Source organism: Microtus oregoni, unplaced genomic scaffold, assembly GCF_018167655.1.
Source record: "Microtus oregoni isolate MIOR12 unplaced genomic scaffold, Mior012 000023F_ref0000262, whole genome shotgun sequence".
Classification (NCBI taxonomy): Eukaryota; Metazoa; Chordata; class Mammalia; order Rodentia; family Cricetidae; genus Microtus; species Microtus oregoni.
The window spans coordinates 829,725-855,337 of NW_024543082.1; the positions used below are offsets into that span (position 1 = coordinate 829,725).

The 25,613-nt window shown below is 50.4% G+C and overlaps 1 protein-coding gene across 2 annotated transcripts in view; it reads left to right on the plus strand.

Annotated features, from left to right (window-relative positions):
- The window catches only part of Bdh1 (3-hydroxybutyrate dehydrogenase 1), a 37,721-nt gene extending 13,115 nt beyond the window's left edge, over positions 1–24,606 (plus strand). For both annotated transcript variants that reach the window (XM_041673108.1, XM_041673106.1), the window contains exons 2-7: positions 82–204; positions 11,069–11,141; positions 12,108–12,218; positions 14,628–14,769; positions 20,838–20,990; positions 22,419–24,606. In XM_041673108.1, the coding sequence (XP_041529042.1) occupies positions 122–204; positions 11,069–11,141; positions 12,108–12,218; positions 14,628–14,769; positions 20,838–20,990; positions 22,419–22,888 (1,032 nt within the window). In that variant the 5' untranslated portion in view covers positions 82–121 and the 3' untranslated portion in view covers positions 22,889–24,606. The remainder of the gene's footprint in view (positions 1–81; positions 205–11,068; positions 11,142–12,107; positions 12,219–14,627; positions 14,770–20,837; positions 20,991–22,418) is intronic.
- Positions 24,607–25,613: the final 1,007 nt, after the last annotated feature.

The following is a 25,613-nucleotide window of genomic DNA, read 5'->3' on the forward strand; positions in this document are numbered from 1 at the left end:
GAGCAGTGCCTTGTCAGAAAGTGGACTTTACTGACTAAACTTCTGAGGGCAAGCGGTTGAGCATGCATTTTTGTGTTTCAGACCCACCAGAAGAAAGCAGATCGCCCTCCTACTTGCTGACATGATGCTGGCCGCCCGTCTCAGACCCCTGTCGCAGCTCCCAGGAAAAACTCTAAGTGTCTGTGACAGAAACAGTGTGACAAGGTAAGCCACTAAAGGAAGAGGTAGGTGGCCTTGAGGGCTGTGCTTTTCCCAGGTGGGTCCTGACTGTCCTCAACACCTGCCGGCCCTCAGGGAGCGCTCAGAAGCCAGGCTTTCCCAGGACTCCTAGGGCAGAGAGCTCCTGTCTTGTAAACCCCTTTGATGTGCTGGGGTTGTAGCACAGGGGTAGAGCACTAACCTGGTATACACATGGTCCCCAGTGGCTGCAAAAATGAAGAAATAAACCCTTTATTTGAAACACTTTCAGAATTTCCTAAAAATTGCAAAACCAAAGGACCCCCAGCTTCCTCCGCACTCAACTTCCTTAGCCATTTGCATCATATAAAATCGTAGTGCCATGGAAATGATACTGATAACCAAGCTGCAGACCTTGTCTAGCCTTCGCTGAGTGACCCACTGATGGGATCTTTTATACAGTCGATAATTTAGCCCCTGCCACCACCATTGCATTTAGTTGATGCGTCTCCTCCGTCTGCTCTCATCCGCAGCAAGTCTTCCTCACCTTAGTCATGATCTTGATACTGAAGGACCACTCGCCAGTTATTCTGAAGAATGTCTGTCCGGATGTAGGGTGTGTGTGTGTGTGTATGTGTTTGTGTGTGTGTGTGTGGGTGTGCCATTGTGGTGTTGTGGTTAAATACAGATTAGCATGTTTGGCAAGAGGCTTCAAGAGTCCTTGTGACCGATTCTTTGGGGGTATTTTTGGTTGTTTTTTTAAGTTTACACTTTAAGAGAATACCCTAGGCATCCCTGAACTGCTGTGTGATTTAGAAGAATTATGAAATAAGGAGACCAAACAAACAAATATTTGGGATTTTGGAGACACATCTTACCATGTGGCCCAGGCTGGTTTCCAATGCCTTGCTTCGAGGATCTTCCCTCTTTAGCCTGGGCATGCCGGGCCTAGGTGTATGTCGCCACACTCAGCAGATCTGGCCTGTTCCAGGGGGAATTCCATAGCTCTGCTGCTACAAAAGAAGACACACTTCTCCTGGTCATATTTGAGGAAAGTGAGTCAACAGTCAAGTTAAATGCTAAGTCTCTATAGCAAGATGCTTGGTCTTTCCTATGCTCATACATGTCTTTAGAACAGACATTGAGGGCTGGAGAGATGGCTTAGCGGTTAAGCACACTAGGTGCTCCTCCAGAGGTCCTGAGTTTAATCCCCAGCAACCACATGGCAGCTCACAATCATCTTTAATGAGATCTGATGCCCTCTTCTGGCCTGCAGGCATACATGCAGGCAAAGTGCTGCATGCATAATAAATAAATAAATAAATAAATAAATAAGCCTTAAAAAGATAGAACAGATATTGAGAATTTTTTCCTTTTAAAAATTTATTTTTTACATACTAATCCCAGTCCCCCCCCTCCTCCCGCTCACCCCACCTTCCCTCCACCCGCTCCTCAGAGAGGGTAAATCCTCCCTTGGAAAATCAACTAAATCTGTCCCATCACCTCATTGAGGCTGGACCAAGCACATACATACACACACACACACACACACACACATACAAACACACACACACACACCGTGCTTAGGTTGAACAAGGTGTCTCTCCATAGAGAAAGGTCTCCACAAAGTCAGTTCATGCTTTAGGGTTAGATCCTGGTCCCACTGCCTGTGGCTCCACAAAGTGCCCAAGCCCCACCATTGTCCCCTGCACTTAGGTTGCCTAGTTCAGTCCTACGCAGGTTCCCCAGTTGTCAGTGCAGGTCAGTGAGCTCCCACTAGCTCAGGTTCGTGGTCTTGACGCCTTCGTTCATGTTATCGCTCCTCTCTCTCTTCCGTTGTGCTCCCGGAGCGCAGCCCAGTAGTTAGCTGCGGATGTCTTCTAAAACCCATTTGTATGGGACCCAGAGCAAGAGGCTCTGCTACAAGCAGGACTTCAGCTCTCCGTTGTCGGCGTGTGACAGACTTTAGAGAGAAGTGTCTTTCTGCCCTCTTTATTTTTAATCCATTCTAATTTGCTTTTTATTTGTTCAAGTCCTTGAATGTTACAACATCAGAAATTCCGTGTCAATGGCTTAAGCAGAAAATTGCCTGGGAATCTGGCAGGAACCACGCCACTGTTTGCATGGGCACACATTGCCCGTCTTAGATGGCTGCTTCTATCCAATTTCCTGTCAGGACTGCATGGTTCCAGCTTTGTTGCATGCAAGCGCAACCCTTGCCCAAGGAGAACTCACTTTCATCTTTGGCAAAAGTGTTGCACATTTCGGAAGAGCTGTGTTCCCTCTGCAGACCATGCCTGCCACCGGGGGGAAATGGCTTTCACCCAGGTTTCTAAACATGCTTGTCTTTTAGATGCTCTATTCCCAGCAGGCTAGGATACCCCATTCTCCAGGCCTTGGGGACCCAGCAATTCAGTCCTGTGGTTCCCCCTCCTGCCCAGTTTCCCTCGAGAATCTATAGAAATTACAGGTCAGCAGAATCTCCAGCTGTACCAGGGCCTTGCTGAGGGATATAGTGAAACTGCAATAACTATATTTGCCTGCCTCTGTTTGTTAAAGCGATTCATTAAAACACACACACACACACACACACACACACACACACACGGGCGGGGGGAGGAGGGAGGGAGAGAGAGAAAGAGAGAGAGAACAAAACAAAAAACAACAAAAAACAGGGCCTAGAAAGACAGCTCAGTGCTTAAGAGAATTAGTTGCTCTTCCAAACGACCCAGATGCTCCCAGGGGAGCATCCATGAGTCTGTGCCTGACAGTCTAGCTCCAGCTAGAGAGGATATAGCGCCCTCTGCTGGCCTAAGAAGGCACTGCACACAGGCAAAATATTCAAGCGCATAAAACACAAAATAGAACAACCTGTCTCCAAAGTGGCATTTAGAGAGTTCTGAAATTTTCTTATATCAAAACAACCCCAAAGGAAATTAAAATATTTCTACCAAACATTTATCCTTCAAGGGGAGTGGGGTGTTAGTTGCACTTGGTTTATTGAGGAGGAAACAAAACCTCCTACAGGGACGTTCTTGACTGTGTGGGTAAGAGAAGAGTTATTTCAAAGTGTGTTGGGGCAGCAGAGCTGAATCAGAGTGAATTACATTCCCAGGGTGGGCCATCATGGAGGTCCAGGAGGAGAGCAGATGCAAAGGGGGGCTAGCATGGGGGTGACCTGTGCCAAGGATCAGACACAAGGTCATAGGGAAAATTACCAGCTGGAACAGTTCCCTTGGGCCTCAGTCACGAAGGGCTTCATGCTCCAGTTATCCCTGAGGGTGAATCCTAGCATCCTTGATGTGTGACCTTCCGTCTTGGTGCAGTTGAATGTGTCCATTGATGGGAAGGTCATTACCTCTCCCAGCAAGCCTCGTGTCTTTGGACAGCTCGGCACACAGTCCTTCTTCATAGTGGGTGGAACGTTTTTCTCCTGTAAAGGCCACCCTTTGTTCCTGAGTCCACCTCAGAATTCACACTGTCACCTCTCTGGACACCATGTCACCCGGTACCCATCTGCTTGTCATCTTTTATTCCACCCGTGTGGTTCCCTCCTGAGTGGTCTTTCCTTGGCCTGTGACGCCCCGACAGCACATCCACCACCGGTCACTCCTCAGCAGGAGTCTCACGGACACATCCAGGTGCAAACTTCGCAAGGGGTGGCGGGTTCCAGCCCCTGCCAAGACACCTGACAATCTGCTCCATTTAAAGACCCCATTAGCCTTTGGTTTTAGGAGTGTCTGTGCCGGACACCACTGGTACCTCTGACAGCTAGGTAGCCGGTGTGTACCACCCTGGACTAGCACCTATAACCCACGCTCGTGATCTGCCCTGGCAGATAGGAAACATAACCCCTAGCTCTGGTCCAGCCGTGTAGAAGTGGGTGCTGGCATTTTCGCCTGGTTCTTTTAAGTCCACCCTGGGTTTGCATGCCCGCTTTTGGCAGCCGTGTGACCCTGGAGATTCCTGACTGAATTTGTTTCCCCCAGAGGTCATTGTGCGACTACTTGGGTCACCCTGCCTTCTCAACCTAATCTTCCTGGATGCAGCCTACACTGACTCATGGCTCCCTTGGTGGGAAGCTGAGTTACTGGAGACCAGCTCTGGTTCATGATGGGAGCAATAGCACAGTTAGGAAGTCTGACCAAAAAGACAGGGCAAGAATCAGAATGGATACCTCCGCCACTCTGAACGGTCTCTTCTACGTGGCCTGGAGTTTCCGGATGCAAGGGTTCAGATGAGCAGTGGTGTCTGCCACAGACCTTGGCATGGAGTGCGTGCTTCCTTCTGCCTCGCTCTGGGGATTCTGCTTTAACAGCTCGTGAACAAGAGCCCCTTCACAGTGAGAAACAGCCCTAGGCCAGGGATGCCACAGGCCTGTAGGAACCCTGGAAGGACAGAGCAGATGAGGCACGGCTGGCAGTGGTGAGAAGCGGTGCCAGAGAGCCCTGGCAGAGCCCAGCAGGACCCCTGCTGGTCATAGGCTGAACCACGACCACTCTGTAGGGCTCTGCCTTTGAGGGTTAGATCCAGAGGGTTTGGGGCTGTGAGTTCTCTGGGAATGTAAGTATGCACCACCGACAGCTAGGTGTGGGTGGCGGAGCCCGGTGTCACATTCTTCTTGGCCATGGCCGCATTCGTATCCGGATAGATTTGAGAATGGGAGGGTGGGTCACGGACAAATCTGGCAGCAAACTTCTGACCTAAGCCTTTATCTTACTTGTGACTTTTCTGTTACTTTTTAAGATGTCACCCATGGGCCACTGAGATGGCCCCATGGGTAGGACACTTGCCATGCTAGCCTGGTGATCTCAGTTTGATCCCCGGAACCCGTGTAAAGGTAGGAGAGGACTGACTGCGCAGAGTGTGCCGTGCCATGCACAAGCACGCGCATGCACATACACACATCCGGTCATAATGCTAGTAATCAATAAATAAAATGTCACGTATTTAGAAATGCTGTAAGTACTAAGGACCCTTAAGGAGATAAGCACACTTCAGTTCCACTAGAAACACCTTTCTGGTTCTTGTTTGTTTTTGTAGAGTCACGCTGGGGATCACGGACACACGGTGCTTCTCTTTGGGTGACGTCATTTGAGCTAGCTCTGGTAAACTGACCTTGCTGTTCTCACTCGAAACCATCTACACATGAGAGCTTAACTCAGTAAAGCACAGAGCATCACCCAGGCAGATTTTCCAAGTCAACCTTGTTTCCGTCTAGTGACCCACCACCTTAAGAATGGTGAATAACACGGTTTTTAGGTATAGGGACCCAGGGACGGAACCTAGGGCCTGAAGCATCTTGGACAAGCAAGCTACCACTGGTAATACATTTTAATGCTTCGGTTTAAATAGGTACCGAAGTTCAAAGGTCAGAAAATAGTCACTCATCTGCCCTGGCCTCCTCCTGCCGCTGCTGGTTCAACAGTCACTTCAGAAGAGAACTTCCATTTCCAGAAAGATGAGGTGCATATGCTTTTCCCCTGCCCATGCCCCCTGCTAAGCACAGTGACAATTTCTGGATCTTCTACAAAGCAAACAGGCCGTTCCGGTGGACAGAAAGCAGATGAGGCGAGAACCTCAGGCCCAAGGAATGACAGCCTTGAGGTTTCTGTTTATTTGATGTATCCCAGATTCTGAGCTGAGGAAGCTGGTGGCCTGGAAACACTGGTGAGCCAGACACAGACCATCCCAACCGAAGCCACTTTCTCCAGCTGTAGGACCAACCAGCCCTGGCAAGGGAAATAACATTAGCCCGTGATTGCTCTTCTCACATCTGTGGCCTCAGCCTGTGTTTGTTAGCGAGGGTCAGCAGACAGCAGAGTCTAGACTTCATCCCAATGAGCAGGGTGTGTCGGGGAGGTGAGGACCCTAGAGAGTCAGAGGAAGCCAAGTAGAGACCAGGACTGTCATTTTCAGGTAACCCTGTCTGCTCTGGAGGAAGGAAGCAGAGTCACGGGAGGAGACTGTCTGTGCCCATCAGTAATGAGATCATATGTCCCCACATGTGTGCAAAGCAGCAAGGAAACCACCGCCCTCTCCCTCTCCCAGCCAGGGAAGCAGCAATGGAGGCCTGGGGCTGGGCTGAGCTTTCTCTGACTTTATGAAGTCATGGAAGTATTTATGAAGCTAATATTACCGTAATCTTCAAGCCAGACAAAAACAGTACCAAAAAGTGGGGAAGGGAAGCTGCAGATCAATATCAATGTGTGTGTGTGTGTAGAGAGAGAGAAAGAGAGAGAGAGAGAGAGAGAGAGAGAGGAGAGAGAAAGGAGAGAGAAGAGAGAGAGAGGCTTCTCCGTGTAACCCTGGCTTTTCTGGAACTTTCTCTGTAGACCAAGCTGGCCTCAAATTCAGAGATTTGCCTGTCCAAGTGCTGGGATTAAAGGTGTGTGTACCACCACTGCCTGGTCAGACCAATCCTTTATGAATACTCTTAAATTATTAGCAGGTAGAATTCAACAATATCTTTTTAAATTATGAAACATAAAAAGATGTCTTTGTTCCAGGGATATAAGGACAGTTCTTTATTTACTTCAGTCATTTGCTTTACATGCATGTGTGTGTGTGCGTGTGTGCATATGTGTGTGTGTGCGTGTGTGCATCTGTGTACACATTTATGTGGGTACAAGTGGGTTTGAATGTGTGGGTGCAACGGAGGCCAGAGGATGACCTCAGATGTCATTCATTAAGTTCTGTCCATGTTACACTATACAAGTTATTCTAAAATTTACATGGAAAGGCAAAAGAAATAGAGTAATAGTTTATTTTTCAAAAAGAGAAATAAGATGAGGGTACATAGGTCAGTGACACAGATAATAGCAGCCAGACAGAGGCCACGCAATATGCTTGACCGGTTTTTGGCAACAGTGGTTCAGAAGATAGCATTGCAAACAGTGCTGCTGGGATCTCATAAGCAAAACCAAATCCTTTGACCTAAATGTTGTCTCATGCAAGAATAAACTCAGAAGAATCATGAGCTTAAATGAAAAACTTTTAGAAAAAAAAATAAGAGGTTAAATTTAGGTAAAGAGTCACATGTGCCCCGTAAGAGGAAAAGTGGGTTGATTAGACTTCATTAAAATGAAACACATTTCCTTGCAGTAGCCCCTGTTAAGAAGAGAGCAGGAGGGGGCAGGTATGGTAGTGCACACTTTTAATCCCCACGTGGGAGGCAGAAGCAGGCAGATCTCTGTGAGTTTAAGGCTAGCCTTATTTACATAGCAAGTTCCAGGTCACTTAAGGCTACATAATGAGCCTGTCTCAAAACAAGCACTTAAAGGAGGATGTTACAGATTAGAAGAGACTTTTATGCTGCATGCGCAGCAGAGGCATCTAGAGCATCTAACGGATGCTGCAGGTGCAGCAGTGAAGGAAGAAGTCCACCTAGGATGTGGCTAAGCGCAGGATGAGCATGCCATGCTCTGGTCTCAATGCTTGTGTGCCCCCAAATGTGTGTGCTGAAATCCCGCTCCCCACACTGCTGGTGTGATGTGGTTCTCTAGAGGGATACAGGAGGACGTCCTGTACTGCTGGTGTGATGTGATCCTCTAGAATACAGGAGGACGTCCCGTACTGCTGGTGTGATGTGATCCTCTAGAATACAGGAGGACGTCCCGTACTGCTGGTGTGATGTGGTTCTCTAGAGGAATACAGGAGGACATCACGTACTGCTGGTGTGATGTGGTTCTCTAGAGGGATGCAGGAGGACGTCCCGTACTGCTGGTGTGATGTGATCCTCTAGAATACAGGAGGACGTCCCGTACTGCCGGTGTGATGTGATCCTCTAGAATACAGGAGGACGTCCCGTACTGCTGGTGTGATGTGATCCTCTAGAATACAGGAGGACGTCCCTTACTGCTGGTGTGATGTGGAATATAGGAGGACTTATAAAGGGGTGTGTTAGCTTGGCTTACAGACTAGAGGCTGGCCACATCGGAGAGGCTGGGACCCCAGAAGCTTCTCAGAACCTAAAGCTAGATGCCTTGGAGGTCTGAAGCTAGTACTGGAGGCCTGGGAGAGGCCTTCATCGCCGCTGGTTCTCAGTCTGCATTGGAAGGCAGAAGAAGCTGCAGTCAGATCGTAGCCGTGGAGTGCACCCCTCAGGAGGATGCAAGCGCAGGCCAGCAGCACTGGTTTCCCTCAGTCCTCTGCACATACGAGCCCCCCTTTAGAAGTGGCCACCCACTCTGAGGCTAGCTCCCCCACCCGGACCCAATCCAGAGCGTGTATCTCGTAGGTTGTTTACAGATTCGGTCAAGTTGACAGTCAAAAGCGATCACGTCAGCTGGTGTGAGGAGGTCAGGTCTTCGGAAGTGTTGGGTCGTAGAAGCAAAGCTGTCATTAGTGACAGAGGTCTAAGACACCCCCTATCCGCTCCGACCAAGCAAAGTCACAAAACTCTAGGACGTGTGCTCTCATGTCTGCCAATACCTTGAGCTGGAGCTTCCCAGCTTTCAAAACTGTTAAGTCTTCACCCTTTATAAACCACTGCCTTGTGTGTAAGCCACCCATACTGTGGTGCTTGTTTAGCTGTCTGACCTGAGACAGGTACCAGATAAACATAGAAGAGATGATCAACACTCTTAGCTATTAGAAAAATGCAAATTAAAGCCACAGTGAGAAAACTGTGTATAGTTTTGGACATGGGTAAAATAAAGCAACATTATCTGTAATCCCAGCACTTGACCTGCTGCGACAGGAGGATGCTGGGCAGTTGGAGTCAGTCTGGTCTACAAGCCTGAACTACATGACTCCCTGTCTCAAAAGCCAATGATAACAAATAAATAAAAAAAATTAAAATAGTGATATCATCAAATTCTGGGAATTATATGGAGAAACCGGGCTCCCATACATCTCTGCTGGAAATGCTGTATGCTTCCACTACTCTGGAGCTGTAAACAGCTCCCCAGTCCCTTAAAAACCAAGCACACACTGACCATAGGACCCGATGGTTACGCACCTGGGAGTTTATCCAAGAGAAATATGTTTATACACAATCCTGCCCAGGAATCTTCGTAGCAGCTTTATTCATAATAAATCCAACCTGAAAGCAGCCCAGATGACCTTCAGAAAGTAACTAGTTATACAATTGCCCCAGTCATAGGGGGACTTAGACACAGAAGGGGAAGTTTATTTCCAGGATGAGTTCCAGAGAGCAGCACTGAGGGTAGCAAGCCAGACCCAGAAGGCTGTCCACCATATAATCCATTTTATAAGGTTCTCTTTGTTGTTATTGCTTTGTTTTGTGTTTTTAAGAGAGAATTGTACTGTGTGGTCCAGGCTGGCCTGCAACTCCCTGAAGTCTTCCTGAGAGTTGGGCACCTGGCTTAACATTGTTGTCGTAGTGATGGAGAAGAGGTTGGAGAGGTGGGGTGGGCTAGGTGTGGATCTGGAAAGGCCAGAGAGAAAGATGCAAGAGGTAATGGGAATGTTCCACATGGTTACTGTATCTTCATCAGCATCCCGGCTGTGACATTGCAGTTGTGCAATGCCTATCATTAATGGACATTAGGCAAGAGGTACCCAACATCTCTCTGCTTGCTTTTCTCGCCTTTTCTCTTCCCTCTCCCCATCCCTTCCCCCTCTTCTCCTCTCCCCTCTCCCCTTTTCCTTCTCTCTTCTCCCTCTCCCCATCCTTCTCTTTCCTAGTACTGGGGATTAAATCCAGGGTTTCGCATGTGTGATAGAAAAGCACTCTATCACTGAACTGTATCCCCAGCCGTATTTTTATACTTGTTATGACAAGGGTCTCACAAAGTTGCCCAGGATGACCTTGAACTTGTGACCCTCCTATTTCATCTTCCCAGTTAGCTGCCTCCACCAAGCCCAGCTCTATGCATCGTTTCTAAACAGTGTGTATATCTGTAGTTATCTCTAATAAAAAGTTTAAAAACAATGATTAGGAAAGCAGCACTGAGCTCATGGAGAGTTAAAACACTGAAAATAAAGTGTGTGTGTGTGTGTGTGTGTGTGTGTGTGTGTGTGTAACTGAAAGTTTCTCTCCTGCCTGCCAGTTCCTGAATAATCACTCAGAGGCTTAATATTAATTACAAACTGTTTGACCTATTAGCTCAGGCGTATTATTAGCTAGCTCTTACAACTTAAATTAACCAATTTTGTACTATTCTATATTTTACCACAAGGCTTGTGATCTCACATTTTGCTTCTCTAGTGGCTGCTGGCATCTGCCCAACTCTGCCTTCTTTCTCCCTGTCTCTCTGCTTGGATTTCCTGCCTAGCTATATTCTGCCCTGCCATAGACCAAAGCAGCTTCTTTATTAACCAAAGGTAATAAGACATATTCACAGCATACAGAGGGGCATCCCACATCGTGCGTGCATGTGTGTGTGTGTGTGTGTACACGTGGAGGTCAGAGGACGGCTTGCAGCAATCAGTCCTCTTTTCTAGCCTCATGTGGACTCTGGTGATGAGCTCAGGCCGTCAGGGTTGGCAGCAATAACCTTTACCCTCTAAGCCTGCAGAAGGCATTGAAAGTGTTGGTTTCTGAAAGCATATGCACGCTTTGATTACTCCGGAGCACTCCACCATTCGTGTCTCCGTGGAAAGCAGAAAATGAGGATCACTGGAGTAGGCCAAGGGTCAGTCAAGTTTTGGCATGTCTTCCTAAGAAAAGTAGCCATCAGGCTGGCTTTCTTCTCAGGAAGGCATCTCCTGTCTAGTAGCCGAGCTGGCTGGTGCGCTGCCCACCTGCCTGTCTCCCGGTGGGAAGGTTCTCTAAGCAGTAGCAGTGCTGTCCCCATAGCCTGGGATGGGGAGAAAATCAGTGCTACCTAGCTGGTGGTTGAGGGTGTTGTAAGCAGTTTCTGCCCAGGGGTGGGGTCTGGAGTGGAACCAGAACCTGGCGTTCACGGCTGCTGTTTTCTTGCAGACACACACTCTTGTTTTACCCAGACTCTTTCACGGCAACCACCCGTCGGACTTATGCCAGCGAGGCAAATGAGGTGAGTGGAAGCCCTGGGAGTGGAAGCTCCCTGGGAGTCCTTGGGTCTAGGAGGGCCGTCTGGGGACCCTAGGCCTCGAGTTACCCTCTGCGTGGGCCTGAACAGTGCTCAGGACATTCTGAACCACATTTCCGCTTAATCCTTTTTTGAGGCTCTCCGTCAGTAGGAAGACCCTCTCCCCATGCATGTGGGAGCGGTAAACACACACACTCCATCCCTCCCAGCCAGGGAGCTTGTCGGAGACCTGCCGGGAAGCAGAGAGCTGGGGTTCAGCGTGAGGCTCTGGGGTCTCTCAGCCCCATCTGTGCTCAGTCCTGTCATTTGAAAGTGACTCTGTTTCCTCTATGGTGGCATGGAATCATCACAGTGACTCCATGGCAGCAGTTCTCAACCTGTGGGTCATGACCTCTTGTGGGGGGTTGGGGTCATACCACCCTTTCACAGGGGTCACTTTAGACCATTGGAAAACATAGGTATTTACATTATAATTCATAACTAGCAAAATTACAGTTATGATGTGGAAACAAAATTAATTTTATGGCTGGGGTCACCATGAGGAACTGTTGCAGCGTTAGGAAGGTTGAGAACCACTGGTCTGTGGGGTTATGGTTGGGGAGGGGGATGTGTCATGATGGAACCCATAGCCAGTGCCTTGCTCCCAGAGAGCACTGCATAAGCCTGGCTTTGATGCTGAGGACGAGGACAGTAAGCATCTCGGTGACTGCAGATAAAGACATGGAGATCCTGCCAGCAGGAGTCGTTGCTGGCAGGGACCGGGTGATTCTGAGTTCCACTCCCAGCATACCTCGGTGGTGCTTGTAGTTCTCCGGACAGCGAGAGCCAACTAGGAGGATGAGGCTTGGCCACCCAGAATGCGTTAATATTACTGTGAAGAGGGCTGGGGAGGGCTGGTTACTCCGCTGTGGGGTCCTGGCTTCCTAAAACGGGTCTAACCCTCTAATACAGGCGAGCGGCAAAGCTGTTCTCATCACAGGCTGCGACTCCGGATTTGGGTTCTCTTTGGCCAAACATCTACACTCAAAAGGTTTCCTTGTATTTGCTGGCTGCTTAATGAAGGTAAGACTGGGCCGTTTTCTTTACCATTGTCCAAGCAGTTATTCTGTGTGTGTGCATGTTCACATGCATGTGCTTTTCTAACATGTGTTGCTAAAATAGCCTACATCTTTTCCACTTCGGTCTTGTTTGTTCTACGTAGCTCTTTGCATGCATGTATGAGTATATACATGCATCCATCCATCACCAATCCTTATGTCTGTCCATCCATTGCTCTGCCATCTATCCACTTGATAGGCCCAACTAGATGATGGTGATGAGCCCAATGCTATGCTAGATGTTGTGGAACAAGACTGGTCCGAGATCCAGTATCTTAGTTAGGGTTACTATTTCTGTGATGAATACTATGACCAAAAGCAAGTTGGGGAGTAAAGTGTTTCTTTTGCCCACACTTCCATATTACACGTCTTTGTAGAAGGCAACGAGGGCAGGAACTCAAATAGGGCAAACTCCTGAAGGCAGGAGCTGATGCAGAGGCTGTGGAGGAGTGTTCCTTACTGGCTTGTTCCTCATGGCTTGGTCAGTCTGTTTTTTTTTTTTTGTTTTCGTTTTTGTTTTTTGAGACAGGGTTTCTCTGTGGCTTTGGAGCCTGTCCTGGAACTAGCTCTTGTAGACCAGGCTGGCCTCAAACTCACAGCAATCCGCCTGCCTCTGCCTCCCAAATGCTGGGATTAAAAGCGTGCGCCACCATCGCCCGGCTCAGCCTGCTTTTTTATAGCACCCAAGACCCCAGCCCAGGAGTGGTATCACACACAATGACCTGGGCCTTCCCAAACCTATCACTAATTAAGAAAATGGTCTATGGGCTTGCCTACAGCTTGATCTTTTGGAGACTTTTTCTCCGTTGGCATTCCCTCCTCTCAGATAACTCTTGCCTGGCCCAGACTGACATAAAACTAGCCAGCACTCCCAGAGAGCTCTCCATCCCGTGGTGAGAGGACACCATGCACAAACACAGTCGAAGAACGAGAAAGAAAGCATTCTCAAGCCCTTTCCAGAATTTTCCAGGGTGCGGGTGGGGGTGCAGAGAAGGGAGAGATTGACAGACAGAAGGGACAGTCTTGGAAGTGTAGAGCTAGCTGCTTTGGGACATCAGGCAGCATTTAGGGGCCACGAAGGGAGGTATTAAAACATGAGGCTGCACATGTAGCTAGGGGACTGTTCCCCAGTTCGGAGACTTGTGTCACCTTCACAGTTCACTTTGAGAACATTTCCTTGGCTCAGTATTTTGCCTTTTGGTTCTTTTCAGTTATTCGCCCCCTGCCCCCCGCAACACACACACCTCAAGCCCTGGACAACCACTGACTTCCATCCCCCTAGACCTGCCTTCTCTGGATGAATCTCACATTGGACTCAAAGTCACTGGGTCTTTTTACTGTGTGTCTTTCACCTAGCACAGTGTTTGTTTGTGTTTAGACAGAGTCTCACTGTGCAGCTCTGGCTGGCCAGGAGCTCACAGAGATCCATTTGTCTCTGCCTGCGGAGTGCTGGGATGAAAGACCTCCCTGGGCAGCCAGGGCGTTGCCTTCACAGACCAGGAAGTGGGGAGGCAGTAGCATCAGGCAGCCTGGAGTCATGGACTTGGGGCTTGACAAGAATGGAGCGCCAACACACCTGGCCTCAGCGTGTTTTTGAGAGTCATCTATATTGTAGCATTTGTTATAATTCATTTTTCTCTGCAGAATATTACTTAATTATATGAATATGCTACAGTACTTTGCTCATTTGTACCCCAGATAAACTATATAACATCTTTAGAGATTTATTTTTTTGTATATGGATTTTTCTTAAAAAAAAAAGATGTATTTATTTTATGAATGAGTGTTCTATCTACATTTGCGTCTTTATACCAAAAAAGGGCATCAGCTCCCACTGTAGATGGTTGTGAGCCACCATGTGGCTACTGGGAACTGAGCTCAGCACCTCTGGAAGAATAGCCAGGGCTCTTAACTGCTCAACCATATCTCCAGCCCACGTATGGATGTTTTGCCTGCATATATGGAAATCACATGTGTGCCTGGTGCCTCCAGAGGCCAGAAGAGGGTGTCAGATCTCCTGGATCTGAAGTTCTAGATGATGGTTGTGCGCCACTATATAGGTGCTGGCAACCGAAACCAAGTCCTCTGCAAGAGCAGCAAGTACTCTTAACTGCTGAGCCATCTTTCCAGCCCCAAACTGCATTTTAAAACTTACACAAAAATCAAAATAAACATTCATTCAGAATATTTATAAAACTTGCCTTGGCGTTTGGCTATTTTGAATAACGTTACCATGAACTTTCTTAGTCTTGTGTCAGGGTAAGCCTCAGGCTTTGTAGGGGGTTAGAGGCAGTCCCTACCTGGGCTGGGTCCTAAATCCAGAACCTGCCCAGCATAGGAAGGACAGTGGTGACCGCAGCCCTATCTCCCCCAGGACAAAGGTGATGCTGGGGTCAAGGAGCTGGACAGTTTAAAGAGTGACCGCCTGAGAACTGTCCAGCTCAATGTCTGCAACAGCGAAGAGATAGAGAAAGCAGTGGAGACCATCCGCTCCGGCCTGAAGGACCCTGAGAAGGGTAAGGGTGCCGTGAGACTCAGGGTTGGTATGTGACGCTCTTCCAGGGATCCTACCCAACACTGCCCTCTGTTTGCTGGCCTCCTGGAGAAAGGTTCCTCTATTTATTGTTTAAACTCTTCCTTCTGCTCGGTATAAGGAAGTGGATTAAATTAAACATACCTGTGTAATAGGGCAGTGGAATAGGGCTAGAGGCAAGCTTGAAATCTGTGGAGTGACAGATTGACTTCCTAGTTCAGGCCGGTTCATCCAATTCTCTTTGAATGCCCACTCTGGGCTGAGTGACGGGGACACAAAGATACCCAAACGCTCTCTGTCCCTTAGGATCTTAGGGTTCAGTGGGTGGACTGAGTTCATCATCAGGGATCAGGACATGAACAGAGGCAGAACAGCAAGGAAAGGGGCCGGGCCCAGTGTCAGGGGTATGGGAGGAGTGGGTAGTGTGGTCGAGAGCCAGGGAGGTGATGCCGGGGGGGGGGGGGGGGGCAGAGCATGAATGGTGCTGGGAAGCAGCCCATGCTGTGCTGGGTGTGACAGAGGGTCCCATCGCAAGGTTGAGACTGGAGGCAGCAGCAGATGAGGTAGGGGACTGGCTTCTTGGCCGAAGGTGCCGCAGAGTAAAGGGATTGTCTTGAGGTAATGGCCTGGCTCGACTTCCAAAGCTCCCTCTGAAGCCTGCATTAGAGTGGGGACAGATGGGTTAAAGGGGAGTGTGGGTGGCACAGGCCTAAACATGGTGGTACTGGCGCTCGCCGGTGGTACTGGAGCTCGCTAATGGCACTAAAAGAACAGAGCTGGCAGAGTTGATTTGGATATGGGGATGAAGAAGAGGCAAGAGGTGTCTGTCCTACATAGTTGGTGTCCTCAACGGCAGGAGCAAGATAAGGGACAGGTAAGAAGGCATGGAAGTGCCCATGGGACACCCTGGGGGGAGTGTCCAGAGGGGATACAAGGAGTTAGGACCCAGGGAGGAGAGAGATGGATGTCACAGAGGTTGGATGGAGTACCTCAAAGAAGTATAAAGTATGGAGAGCCAGGGGACCAAGGATCGAATCCTGCAGAGCTGCCTCAGCACACGGTGTCCTGAGTTCAGCCTGGGTGGAGGACCTTAGTGTGAGGGGATCTGCTTTCCAGCTCAGAGGGGGTGGGGTACCATTCAAGTGGACCCCGAAAGCAAGGAGCTAGGCCACACAGTAGGCCCTGTGGAAGAATCAGCCTGTGCTGTTGATTTTAGAGCCCCTTGGCAGGCCAGGGAGGGGGGGGGGCTGCCTCAGTTAGCTCCCTGCTGCACAGCTTCTGGGTGGGGTCCAGTGATGGGGGCCGGGGGACCCGCACCTGTGCTGTGTAGATTACCGAAATCGCCAGGCTGAAAAACGCTGCCATCTCTGAGAAGAGCTTGTGCCATACGGCCAGCCATGGGAGAGACTGTCCGTTAGGGAGACTGTCACTGGGGTCACCTCCCCAGCTCCTTGCTGCCACCCTACCCGCCTGGAGGCCATTCTGGGGCCCTGTGTTCTCCAGGAGTGCCCAGTGTGTTACAGACCCACTGAAATCTGTTTAATGATTAACAGCGGTTGGTGTCCCTGGCCCATTTAGAAAAGGCCGGCTGGGCCCCAGTGGGATGATTGCCAGCCACATAGCCTGTCACCCTTTGTCCCCACAGCCTCCCTGGGCAGCTAGGGTGCTGCCTTCACAGACTAGGAAGGGGGATGGCACAGCACCAGGCAGTCTGGAATCACAGCTCGTGGGGCTTGATGGTAATGGGGCACAGCTGGGATCCACAGCCTCTGCTCCGCCCGTCAGTCACCGTGACCCACTATAACCATAATGCAGTTAGGGGGAAATGATTTGGAACTCTTGGGATCAAAACCAGAAAATAAAACAGTCAGATGGCATTTGCATGCCGGATCCTCCCGCCCCCCAGTCTTTCCCATTCTCCCCATCTACCTCTTCCCTGCCAGTTATCCACCCCACCTCCCACTGCTCGCCCCCTTGAGCCCTGTGGTCCTTTTCCTGGTAAATCAGCAACAGCTCCCACATGCAGTGCTAGCTTTGACCTCCAGGTGGCGCCCTCCCAGAACATCTCAGCAGTCACGGTTAACACAAGGACAGGTGTACTCCCATCTTGGGCACATTTTGAGGTTGGTTTTCACTCTGGTTCCATGGCACAGTCACTACTGGAGTCTGAGAAGTCACCTGAGGTGCTGAGGTGTCCTTAGAGCCACCTTTCACTAGTCCCACCTACCCTGCTTTGTAGGACTCAGAGGGACTGGACATCTGTGCCTGTTAACAGCCCTCCCAACTCCAGGAAAGCGTACACACAGCTGTTGACGGGCTGTGGGTGTGGCCTGACCCCGGAGTCATTCCTTACCATTGAGTAAGCATTTACTGAGTCCTTGCTGTTTGCCTGGGACTATGCTTGGTGCCTGGAGGGCTCTGATCTGGCAGGAGGAGCTTGGAACTGGACACCAACCTAGTGGCTTCGGGATAAACCTTCGGAGAACAGTTAAACAACCCAGAGGCTTGATGCCTTCGGCAGGGAACCTTTACATCAGGCCCGTCTCTTGGTATCAGAGTGGGAGGACTGGATTTCCCCGGGGCTCCACCTCTCCAGAGAAATGTGACTTGGATGTCAACCAGGCCCTGCGTGGGCCTCAACTTGCTCATCTGTGAAGTGGTAAAGTACATCTAGCCAATCCCATTAGTCTAGACTTCACCCCTGTGGTGACAAGGGGCAGGCTTCCCAGAGGAGCAACTGAGCTGTTGGTACTGAGGGAGGCAGGATGTGTAGGGGTGGGAAGAAGTCTGCCAGGGCTTGTGTGCTACCCACAGACTGAGAGCTACAGGAGCCAAGGAGAAAGACAAACCTGGCTGCACGGCCTGCAGAGAAGGAAGATACAGATTGAGGCAGGGAGACCTGGGTCTTCACCGACAACACAGCAGAGAGGTCAGCCAGGACCTAAGTTCATGCAGAAGGGAACAGAATGGACTCTCTGCCCCAGCAAAGGAAACCAGCAGCTATGTGGGGCTGAGCTTGAAGGCTCCTCCGTCTAGGTCCGAGTTGCATCTTCCTCGCCTGGTCCTAGTGACACCGAGCTTCAGTTACCTCATTCAGCTATGGGCTGATTTAGCATCTACTGGTGGCTTAGTTATGAGGGTCAGGTGACATCATCATAGTGCCTCTCCAGGGCCTGGTGGCTGTCTTTCTAACCGCCAGGCATCGTCCCAGCCCTGGCTGACACATCGGAGGGGAGAAGTGAAGGAGCTAGAGGAGCGAGTGTTTTCACACTCACAGGACAGACGCGGCATGTTCGCTGTGCTCAGGGTGAGTGAGGGCCATGCAGTGCAGGTAGAAGGGACGGTAAGGCGGAGTTCTGGAGCTCTTCCTCTTAGGGGTCCATGGGAGTTGTCTGGACATGGAGGTAATGGTGAGATCTTTCTCAGGGAGCAGCTGCCTTCTGGACTGGCAGGGGCGCTGTTGGAGCTTTGGCTAAGGACTCTGGAGAGCTCTGAGGTTAACTTCTATCTGCCAAGTCACCAGCTCTACCATGCAGTAGACTTTCACAGGTCGAGTTTAATTCATCTTTATGAGACAGTAGTGCCAGATAGGATTGTTTCATTTTCAGATTGAGCATGCACGCATGCATTTTTGGTCATGTGATACCATCCCATCTGAATCAAACACAAAGCCGCTGGAAGGTTCTATAAACATCTAGCAGACAAGGAGACACTGTGTCAGCATTCAGAAGAGTCAGGCTGAGCGGGAGACACTGGGTGTGTCTGCGACGGGTGGAGGCTGGTAGAGGAAAAGCGCTGGGATGCCCGGTGTCACTAAACCCAGGGGAAAGCTGGTGTCCAGGGCCATTGGTAGACAGTGTCTAAGAAGAGAATAGAGACAGAGGCGGGGTTTACTTGGTGGCCTCTCCGGCCGGCTGTAGGAGAACCTGGTGAACAGGAGACGGAGGTTGTAGTCCAGAGCTGTGTGACCGGATTGAGAGGATAGGATGTTCTCAGAAGTCTGGCTGCAGAAGGAAGGAGATCAGGTGACATGGTTAAGAAGGCTCCTTGGGATGTGGAAATGTAGTGTTTGTAGACATCCACCACCAACACGCACGTCTTGAATTCCTAATAGAGATGGAGTTGAAGGGCGGCTACTGGGGCAAAGGAGAAGTACCCAAAAGGAAGAAAAGCCTGCCAGCTCTGGGCGGGGTGGCATGGGTAGAGGCCATGGGTTAGCCTAGCCTCTGGACTCAAGGAGAGAAGCCTCGGGGAAGTCAAAAGACGGACCTGGGAGCCGTGGATTTCTTGGATGCCTTGGACCACGTGGGTTGTGCCTCAAGGTCACAACTTCAGCTTGAGAGCTGAGGGCAGGAAGCCCCGGCAGGCAGCTGGTGCAGGAGGGAGCTCTTTGGACACTTAGTTAACCAGCAATTTCCTCTCCTTAATAAATGCCCTTAATTCCCCGTAATTGAAGGAGAAGGCACCAGAGGTCAGCTGACTAAGCTTTAATTTGGGCAAGACGGAAGGAAAGCAACATGAGACCAATTACTCTGTCATTTACACATTCATTCTCATGATGCCCTGGGCCGTATTCTCACAGGCCGCGAGCAGGCACCAAGTCGGCTGAAGCCCCTGCAAGGAGCACAGAGCTTTCAGAGGCAGGAGAATAAGCCATAAGGAGACCAAATGCTGAGGATCTCCACACCAAAGAGGCAGGACCCCACTCTGCCCTGGGGCTCTGACCCATCCACTGCTTACACCCAAAAAACCAAACTCGAACCGAGTCCTGGAAAACAGGCTGTGCTCCCTTGGCTCAGGTTCAACTCTGCCTCCGACTTAATGATGAGACTTAAATCTGTCTTTTCCCTTGACAGCTTTGGTTTCCCTTGCCTTGCTGCAAAAATAGTTTGCAGACAAACTCCAGGAACTTTGCAGAACCAACACTGTCTGAGTCTACAAAAGCCAGCTGTCCCTTAGCTGCTCTCGTAGGGAACAGTCAATGCCTGAGAGAACAGGCATCTTCTCATAGCCTGTATCACCGCACAGTCTCAGGAGAGGGTAAGAAGAGACACACTGACTGAAAGACTCCCCAGCCAAGGTCCCTTAATGTGTGACCACCAGCAAACAGCAGCCTGCTCAGAGGAGGAGCTTGAGAGAATAGAGGATTGTTAACAGTCCCAAGGTGGAGTGGGGCGGCGCCTGACCATGAACAAGGCTTGGCAGCAGAGCCCATAACTTAATGGGTGACCTTGAGGTTGTGTGCCCTTCTATGAGCTTGGCTTGGAAAGTTCCTGAGGTTTCCTTGACTGCTGGCTAGAGGGGCCGTCAGAGCAATAGCTGAGTTGGATGAATAGGTGCAGGGTGTTCATGTAGAGGAGAAATGCCTGTCGCCTTCACTCTTTTGTTGCTGTGATAGACACCATGACCACAAGCACATTGGGAGAGGGTTTATTTGGTGTATAAACTTCCACATCATAGTTCGTCACTGAAGGAAGTCAGAGCAGAAACTCAAAGCAAGGGCCTGAAGGCAAGACAGAAGCAGAGGCCGTGGAGGAGTGCGGCTTCCTGGCTTGCCCTACATGGGTTGCTCAATTGCTTTCTTCCACACCACCTGGCAAGAAGGCATTTGGAGCACCCATAGTGGGCCCCTCCAAATCAAGAAAACGCCCTACAGATTGCTTACAAGCCGATCTGATGGAGGCATCTTTTTAATTACTACGACCCCTTCCCAGATACGTGTCAAGGTGATAAGAACCATACAGAGCTGGAATGGAGGGAGACACAGGCCTCCGGAGACCCTACAAGGCTCAGTCAGGAAGGGCTGAGAACTGATTCTGTCAGCACTGACATGAAGCCTGGATGTTCTACCATAGGGACAGTCTATTTAGTCAGGGTGTTGGCTCTCTCTCTCTCCCTTTCACTCTAGAGATGGCCGACTCTAGAATTGTTTCCTGGAAGCCTTGGGCGAGAGGCTGGGAGTCGTGGAAGAAAGAGATCAGAGCAGAGAGGGGCAGACTAGTGTTTGTGTTTGAGTCCATATGGTGACTGGCTGTGTCCTCTCGTGTGCAGGAATGTGGGGCCTGGTTAACAATGCAGGCATTTCAACATTTGGAGAGGTGGAGTTCACCAGCATGGAGACGTATAAGGAGGTGGCAGAAGTGAACCTCTGGGGCACGGTACGCACGACAAAATCCTTCCTCCCCCTTCTCCGGAGAGCCAAAGGTGAGTTGGGGATCGACAGAAGTACTTGGACAGGCAGGGGAGAGGGGTCTGTGGCTTTCAGAAGTGGAGCAGATGAGCTGGGATGGTGGTGGACATCTGTAAACCCAGCACTTGGGTGACCGAGGCAGGAAGACCTTGAGGTTAAAGTCAGCCTGTGATACATAATGAGACCCTGTCTCAAAAACACACAAGAAAGGTAGTTCAGTTGTCTGTGCACTCCGGGCTCATGGGTCGTAGAGGCTTGTCCTCTAGGAACCAACTCTGCAGAAGTCGGCACATGTGCACCAGCTGTTCTACATGCTGTTCCATCGCTGTGTAATGCTAAACAAACATTAGCATGTTCCGTAGATTAAAAATGAGACGTTGAGTTATTCAGTTCAAACAAGACCAGAAACTTGGAGAAGAGACGCAATCCCCAAATCATATAAAATAGCCAAATGTGAGAAAACCATCTATAAAGTCATAAGATCTGACTTTTCCCCTGGAACAGCAAGCCCTTGTGACAAAAGATACCAGATCCCCAGATCTGCCCCAAGGTCTTGGCAGCATAGGCATGAACGGGGTTCAGTCTGTAGTCTTTGTGAGGAAGCTCAACCTTTCAGTGACTTCACACTGGGGGGGAGGGGGCAGGTGCTCCTAGGGGCACGCCTTAGGCAAGCTGACCCAGGTCAGCCTGGACTGAGAGGGATCTGCCCCAACCCTATGGGGAGTTAATGCTGGGCCTGTGACCAAATGCTTTTGAGGGCACCATTTTCTCTGTGCCCGAGTCCCACAGTGCCACCTAATGTCCAACCTTGAAATCAGCTTTAAAAACCGGGCCCCTTCTCCTGCCCCAGCCCACTTCTCTCTGGATCTGGTGTTGGGAACAGCCCACCAACCCAGGTCCTCCTCTCTTCTGGGGTGTTCTAGGCTCCCTTGTGCCAACCTCGTTCTGGGCACTCTGTCTTCTGCGCTCTATCTCCATCCCTAGTTGTGCCAGCGGTCAGTCCCCACCTGGACTTGCCACGTTACTTCTCTGTGCGCCTGACTGGGGAGAAAGAGTTTTAGCTTCCTATTCTCCCTGACCAGCATCAGACCCTGCTTAGAGTCGATCACAGGTCCACACAGACGTAGCCATTCCATGTCCCACGGGCGCCCAGTGTGTTTTCACCCCACAGTATTGCCACCAGGCAGGCTTTGGCTGCCATCAGCCAGTTGTGTGTCGCCTAGTCTACTGCACCCTCCTGGTCCACAGGCTTGTTTCTCATTTGTTCCCCTTTCCTGGTCCTGCCTGGCACAGCAGGACCCTTGGAGAAGCTGGGGAATACTGGTTAGCTGGGTGGCCCAAGAAGGTCCCCTGCCTCCGGACGGTTCTAAAGCTGTCCCCGCCGGGCCACCACGTCACAGGGCAATGCCCCCTGAGCAGATGTTTGCCGTCTTCTTCTATAGGCCGTGTTGTTAATATCAGCAGCATGCTGGGCCGCATGGCCAACCCAGCCCGCTCGCCATACTGCATCACCAAGTTCGGGGTAGAGGCTTTCTCTGACTGCCTGCGCTATGAGATGCACCCTTTGGGCGTGAAGGTCAGTGTGGTGGAGCCCGGCAATTTCATCGCTGCCACCAGTCTGTATAGCCCTGAGCGTATCCAGGCCATCGCCAAGAAGATGTGGGACGAGCTTCCCGAGGTTGTTCGCAAAGACTACGGCAAGAAGTACTTCGATGAGAAGATCGCCAAGATGGAGACCTACTGCAACAGCGGCTCCACAGACACCTCCTCTGTCATCGATGCTGTCACACACGCCCTGACTGCCGCCACCCCCTACACCCGCTACCACCCCATGGACTACTACTGGTGGCTGCGAATGCAGATCATGACACACTTGCCGGGAGCCATCTCTGACAAGATCTACATACACTGAAGAGGCTCCTGTGTCCTCTGCCACGGGATCTGGTGGGAGGGGGAAGGCTGAGGGGAGGGAGTTCATACGGTTACCTTTTGATGACTTGCTATGGAACATCCACGGTCGTAGGAAGACTTATCTTAGCATTAACCTTACTTGTTCACGTGGTGGTAGGCCTTCACAGATGTGGGGGTCACAGGTGGGTGACCCTAAGCCTCAAGGCCAACATGGTGCTTCTATCTAGTTCAAGTTGATTTTATACAAAGATTTGTGGGAAATACCTTTCTATTAAAAACAGATTATTAGACTAGTATCCAAAATCATTTCTAAGCCAAAGCATCTGTTCAAAATATTTATCCCATTTAATCCTTAAGCTAGTCTCACGAGTAAAAAGAACAGATTTTTTTTTCTTGTGTGCAGGAAGAATTTGCAGCTCCGTGGCACGTGGGTGCAATGAAATACCCCTTCCATTGCACCCAGGTGATCCTGCTCGTGCTTGGGCATTGCCGTAAGACTCACCACATTGTGTTCCAGGGACACCTTGGACCCATTGATCCCTGAACCCTCTTACCAGCAGAGTGTCTTCTCTTGAGACAGTCACACCAGGTGCTACTGTGTGTTCTCTGCCCATCCATGGCACTGTGCGACTGGTGGCCAGCAGCCACTGACTCTCAGCTGGCTAGGGATGGGAGATCTAGAGGTTGCCAGCTGAGGTTTCTCCACCATCTTTGAAGACTCAGGTTGGGTCTGGGCAGAGGTGCTCTTTGCCTAGGAATATGGTTTGGTTTCGCCTTGGTGCTATCCTTGGGGCTGTAGACAGATTAGCAGGGCCAAGGCTGGGCACTGAGACATCTCCCTAGCAATGGGTCTGGGTACCTACTGTCTCATGTGCTTATGTGGTGCATGCTCACTCGCGCGCACAGACACACACACACAGACACACACCTGCTCCACAGGACTTCAGGGTGGTCACCTCTCCTTCCTACTGTAAACATTTTTTAATTATGCTGAGACACTGCTAGGCAGTCTGTGTTGCCCATCAGGAAGGTTTGAATTTGAAGGCTGCCTGTCCCTCTAGTTGATCAGGGTCTGGGTATTTGGATCCAAACCAAGTACTGCCTTCTTCCTGGTGGTGTCAAGCCGTGAGCTAGAGAGTGCCTTTTGTGGCAAAATCCCGACCTGCCACCAGAGGGAGCCATGCCTCCTCGGCTAGAGTCTGCTCAGGCGTTTTTTCTTCCACACAAGCTTGAGGTCCTCCAAGAGCGTTTGACCACCTACTTAGACACTGCCTGGGAACAAAGAAAGAAGCAAAGCCCCTTTAGAAACGGTGATCCTTACACTCCCAAGCAGCTGTCTGGCCTAAACCCGGAGCCCAGTGCCAGGAGAGAGCAAAGGAACCTAGGCAGCTAGACCAGGCTGCCGGGTGCAGCCTTTCTGAAGCTAAGAGGGTTCCACAGAGAGCAAATTCAGCTTGCCGTTTGGGCTTTGGACCGCTCCGGATTCAAACAGGGGTACCCGGTTCCAGCCCCTGTGTTCAGGCAAGACAGATAGGGCCTGGGAGGGAAGGAAAGAGGGAGGCGGGGCCTCAGGGTCCAGAGAGCTCCCTCCCAGCAGCGAGCCCACGGCACCAAGCCGCTTTTGTACTGCAGTGACTGTTTCCAGCTGGAGCCTTCAGGTGGCGTTTTTACATCTTGGAGAATTTGTTTTCGTGCTTAATAAAGAGATTGGTTGTAACATGTGGAGAGTGGCCTGGAGTTGCACGTCTGCATCCATCCACCACTGGGAACTAGAAGGGGATTAGAAGTGGCACATACTTGAGTCCCGAGTAGAAATAAGCTGAATGCCAGAGAATCGCCACCGGCATCTTAAGCTGCAAAAGAGGACTGCCTGGTCAGGCTCTTGTGATTTATTTTACTTAAGATTACGCTGACTGTCTTGCTGGCCCTGCGTTTTCCTCTGTATTCTCGTAACTGAAAAGCCTGAGGCTACCAGGCATGGCCGCACACCCCTTTAATCCCAGCACTCCTTAGGCAGAAGAAGCGAGCTGATCTCTGTGAGCTCAAGATAAGCCTGGTCTACATAGGGAGTTCCAAGCCAGCCTGGACTATACAGTAAGACCCCTGTCTCAGAAAAGAAAACCCCAGTGTACCTTCCCTCCAGATAATCTCAGTGGTAATTCAATCCCCTCCCCCTTCCCTTGTTGCAGCTACCATCCGGCTTGGACACAGGACTGCCTTTGATCTTTAGGAGACAGGTGAGGTGGGCAGATCACAGGGTATCCCCGTTTTATAGGTCATATAACCAAGGCCCAAAAGAAGAGGGTGACTCGTCCAGCATCAGGGGGTGGGGACAGAACATCCAGCCTCCAGAGTTATGTGAATATGTATTTTATTGCTTAATCCTCAATCGCTGGCATGTTTTTATAACTGCCAAACTGACCAGTATAGCCAAGAGCCTGGCATTCTTTGTCTTACGGGCTCCTTCCCATGGCCTTTATGGCAGGGAGATGGGCTTGCAGTGTGTGCTGGCTCCGTCAGCCCAAACCTTTGGTTGTGCCTTTGAACCTCAGTTAGTTCCACAGGCAAGAGGAAGGAAAGCATTTCGGACAAACCCTTGAGTGGGGGTGGGGGGAATAAGGATGGGACTCAGGTTGAGCTTAGCCTGCACCTAGGACTTCAGCTGGGACCTCTGGCCTGCTGCAGCTAGCGTGAACCCACCTTTGATGGCTGGAAATGCACAAGGT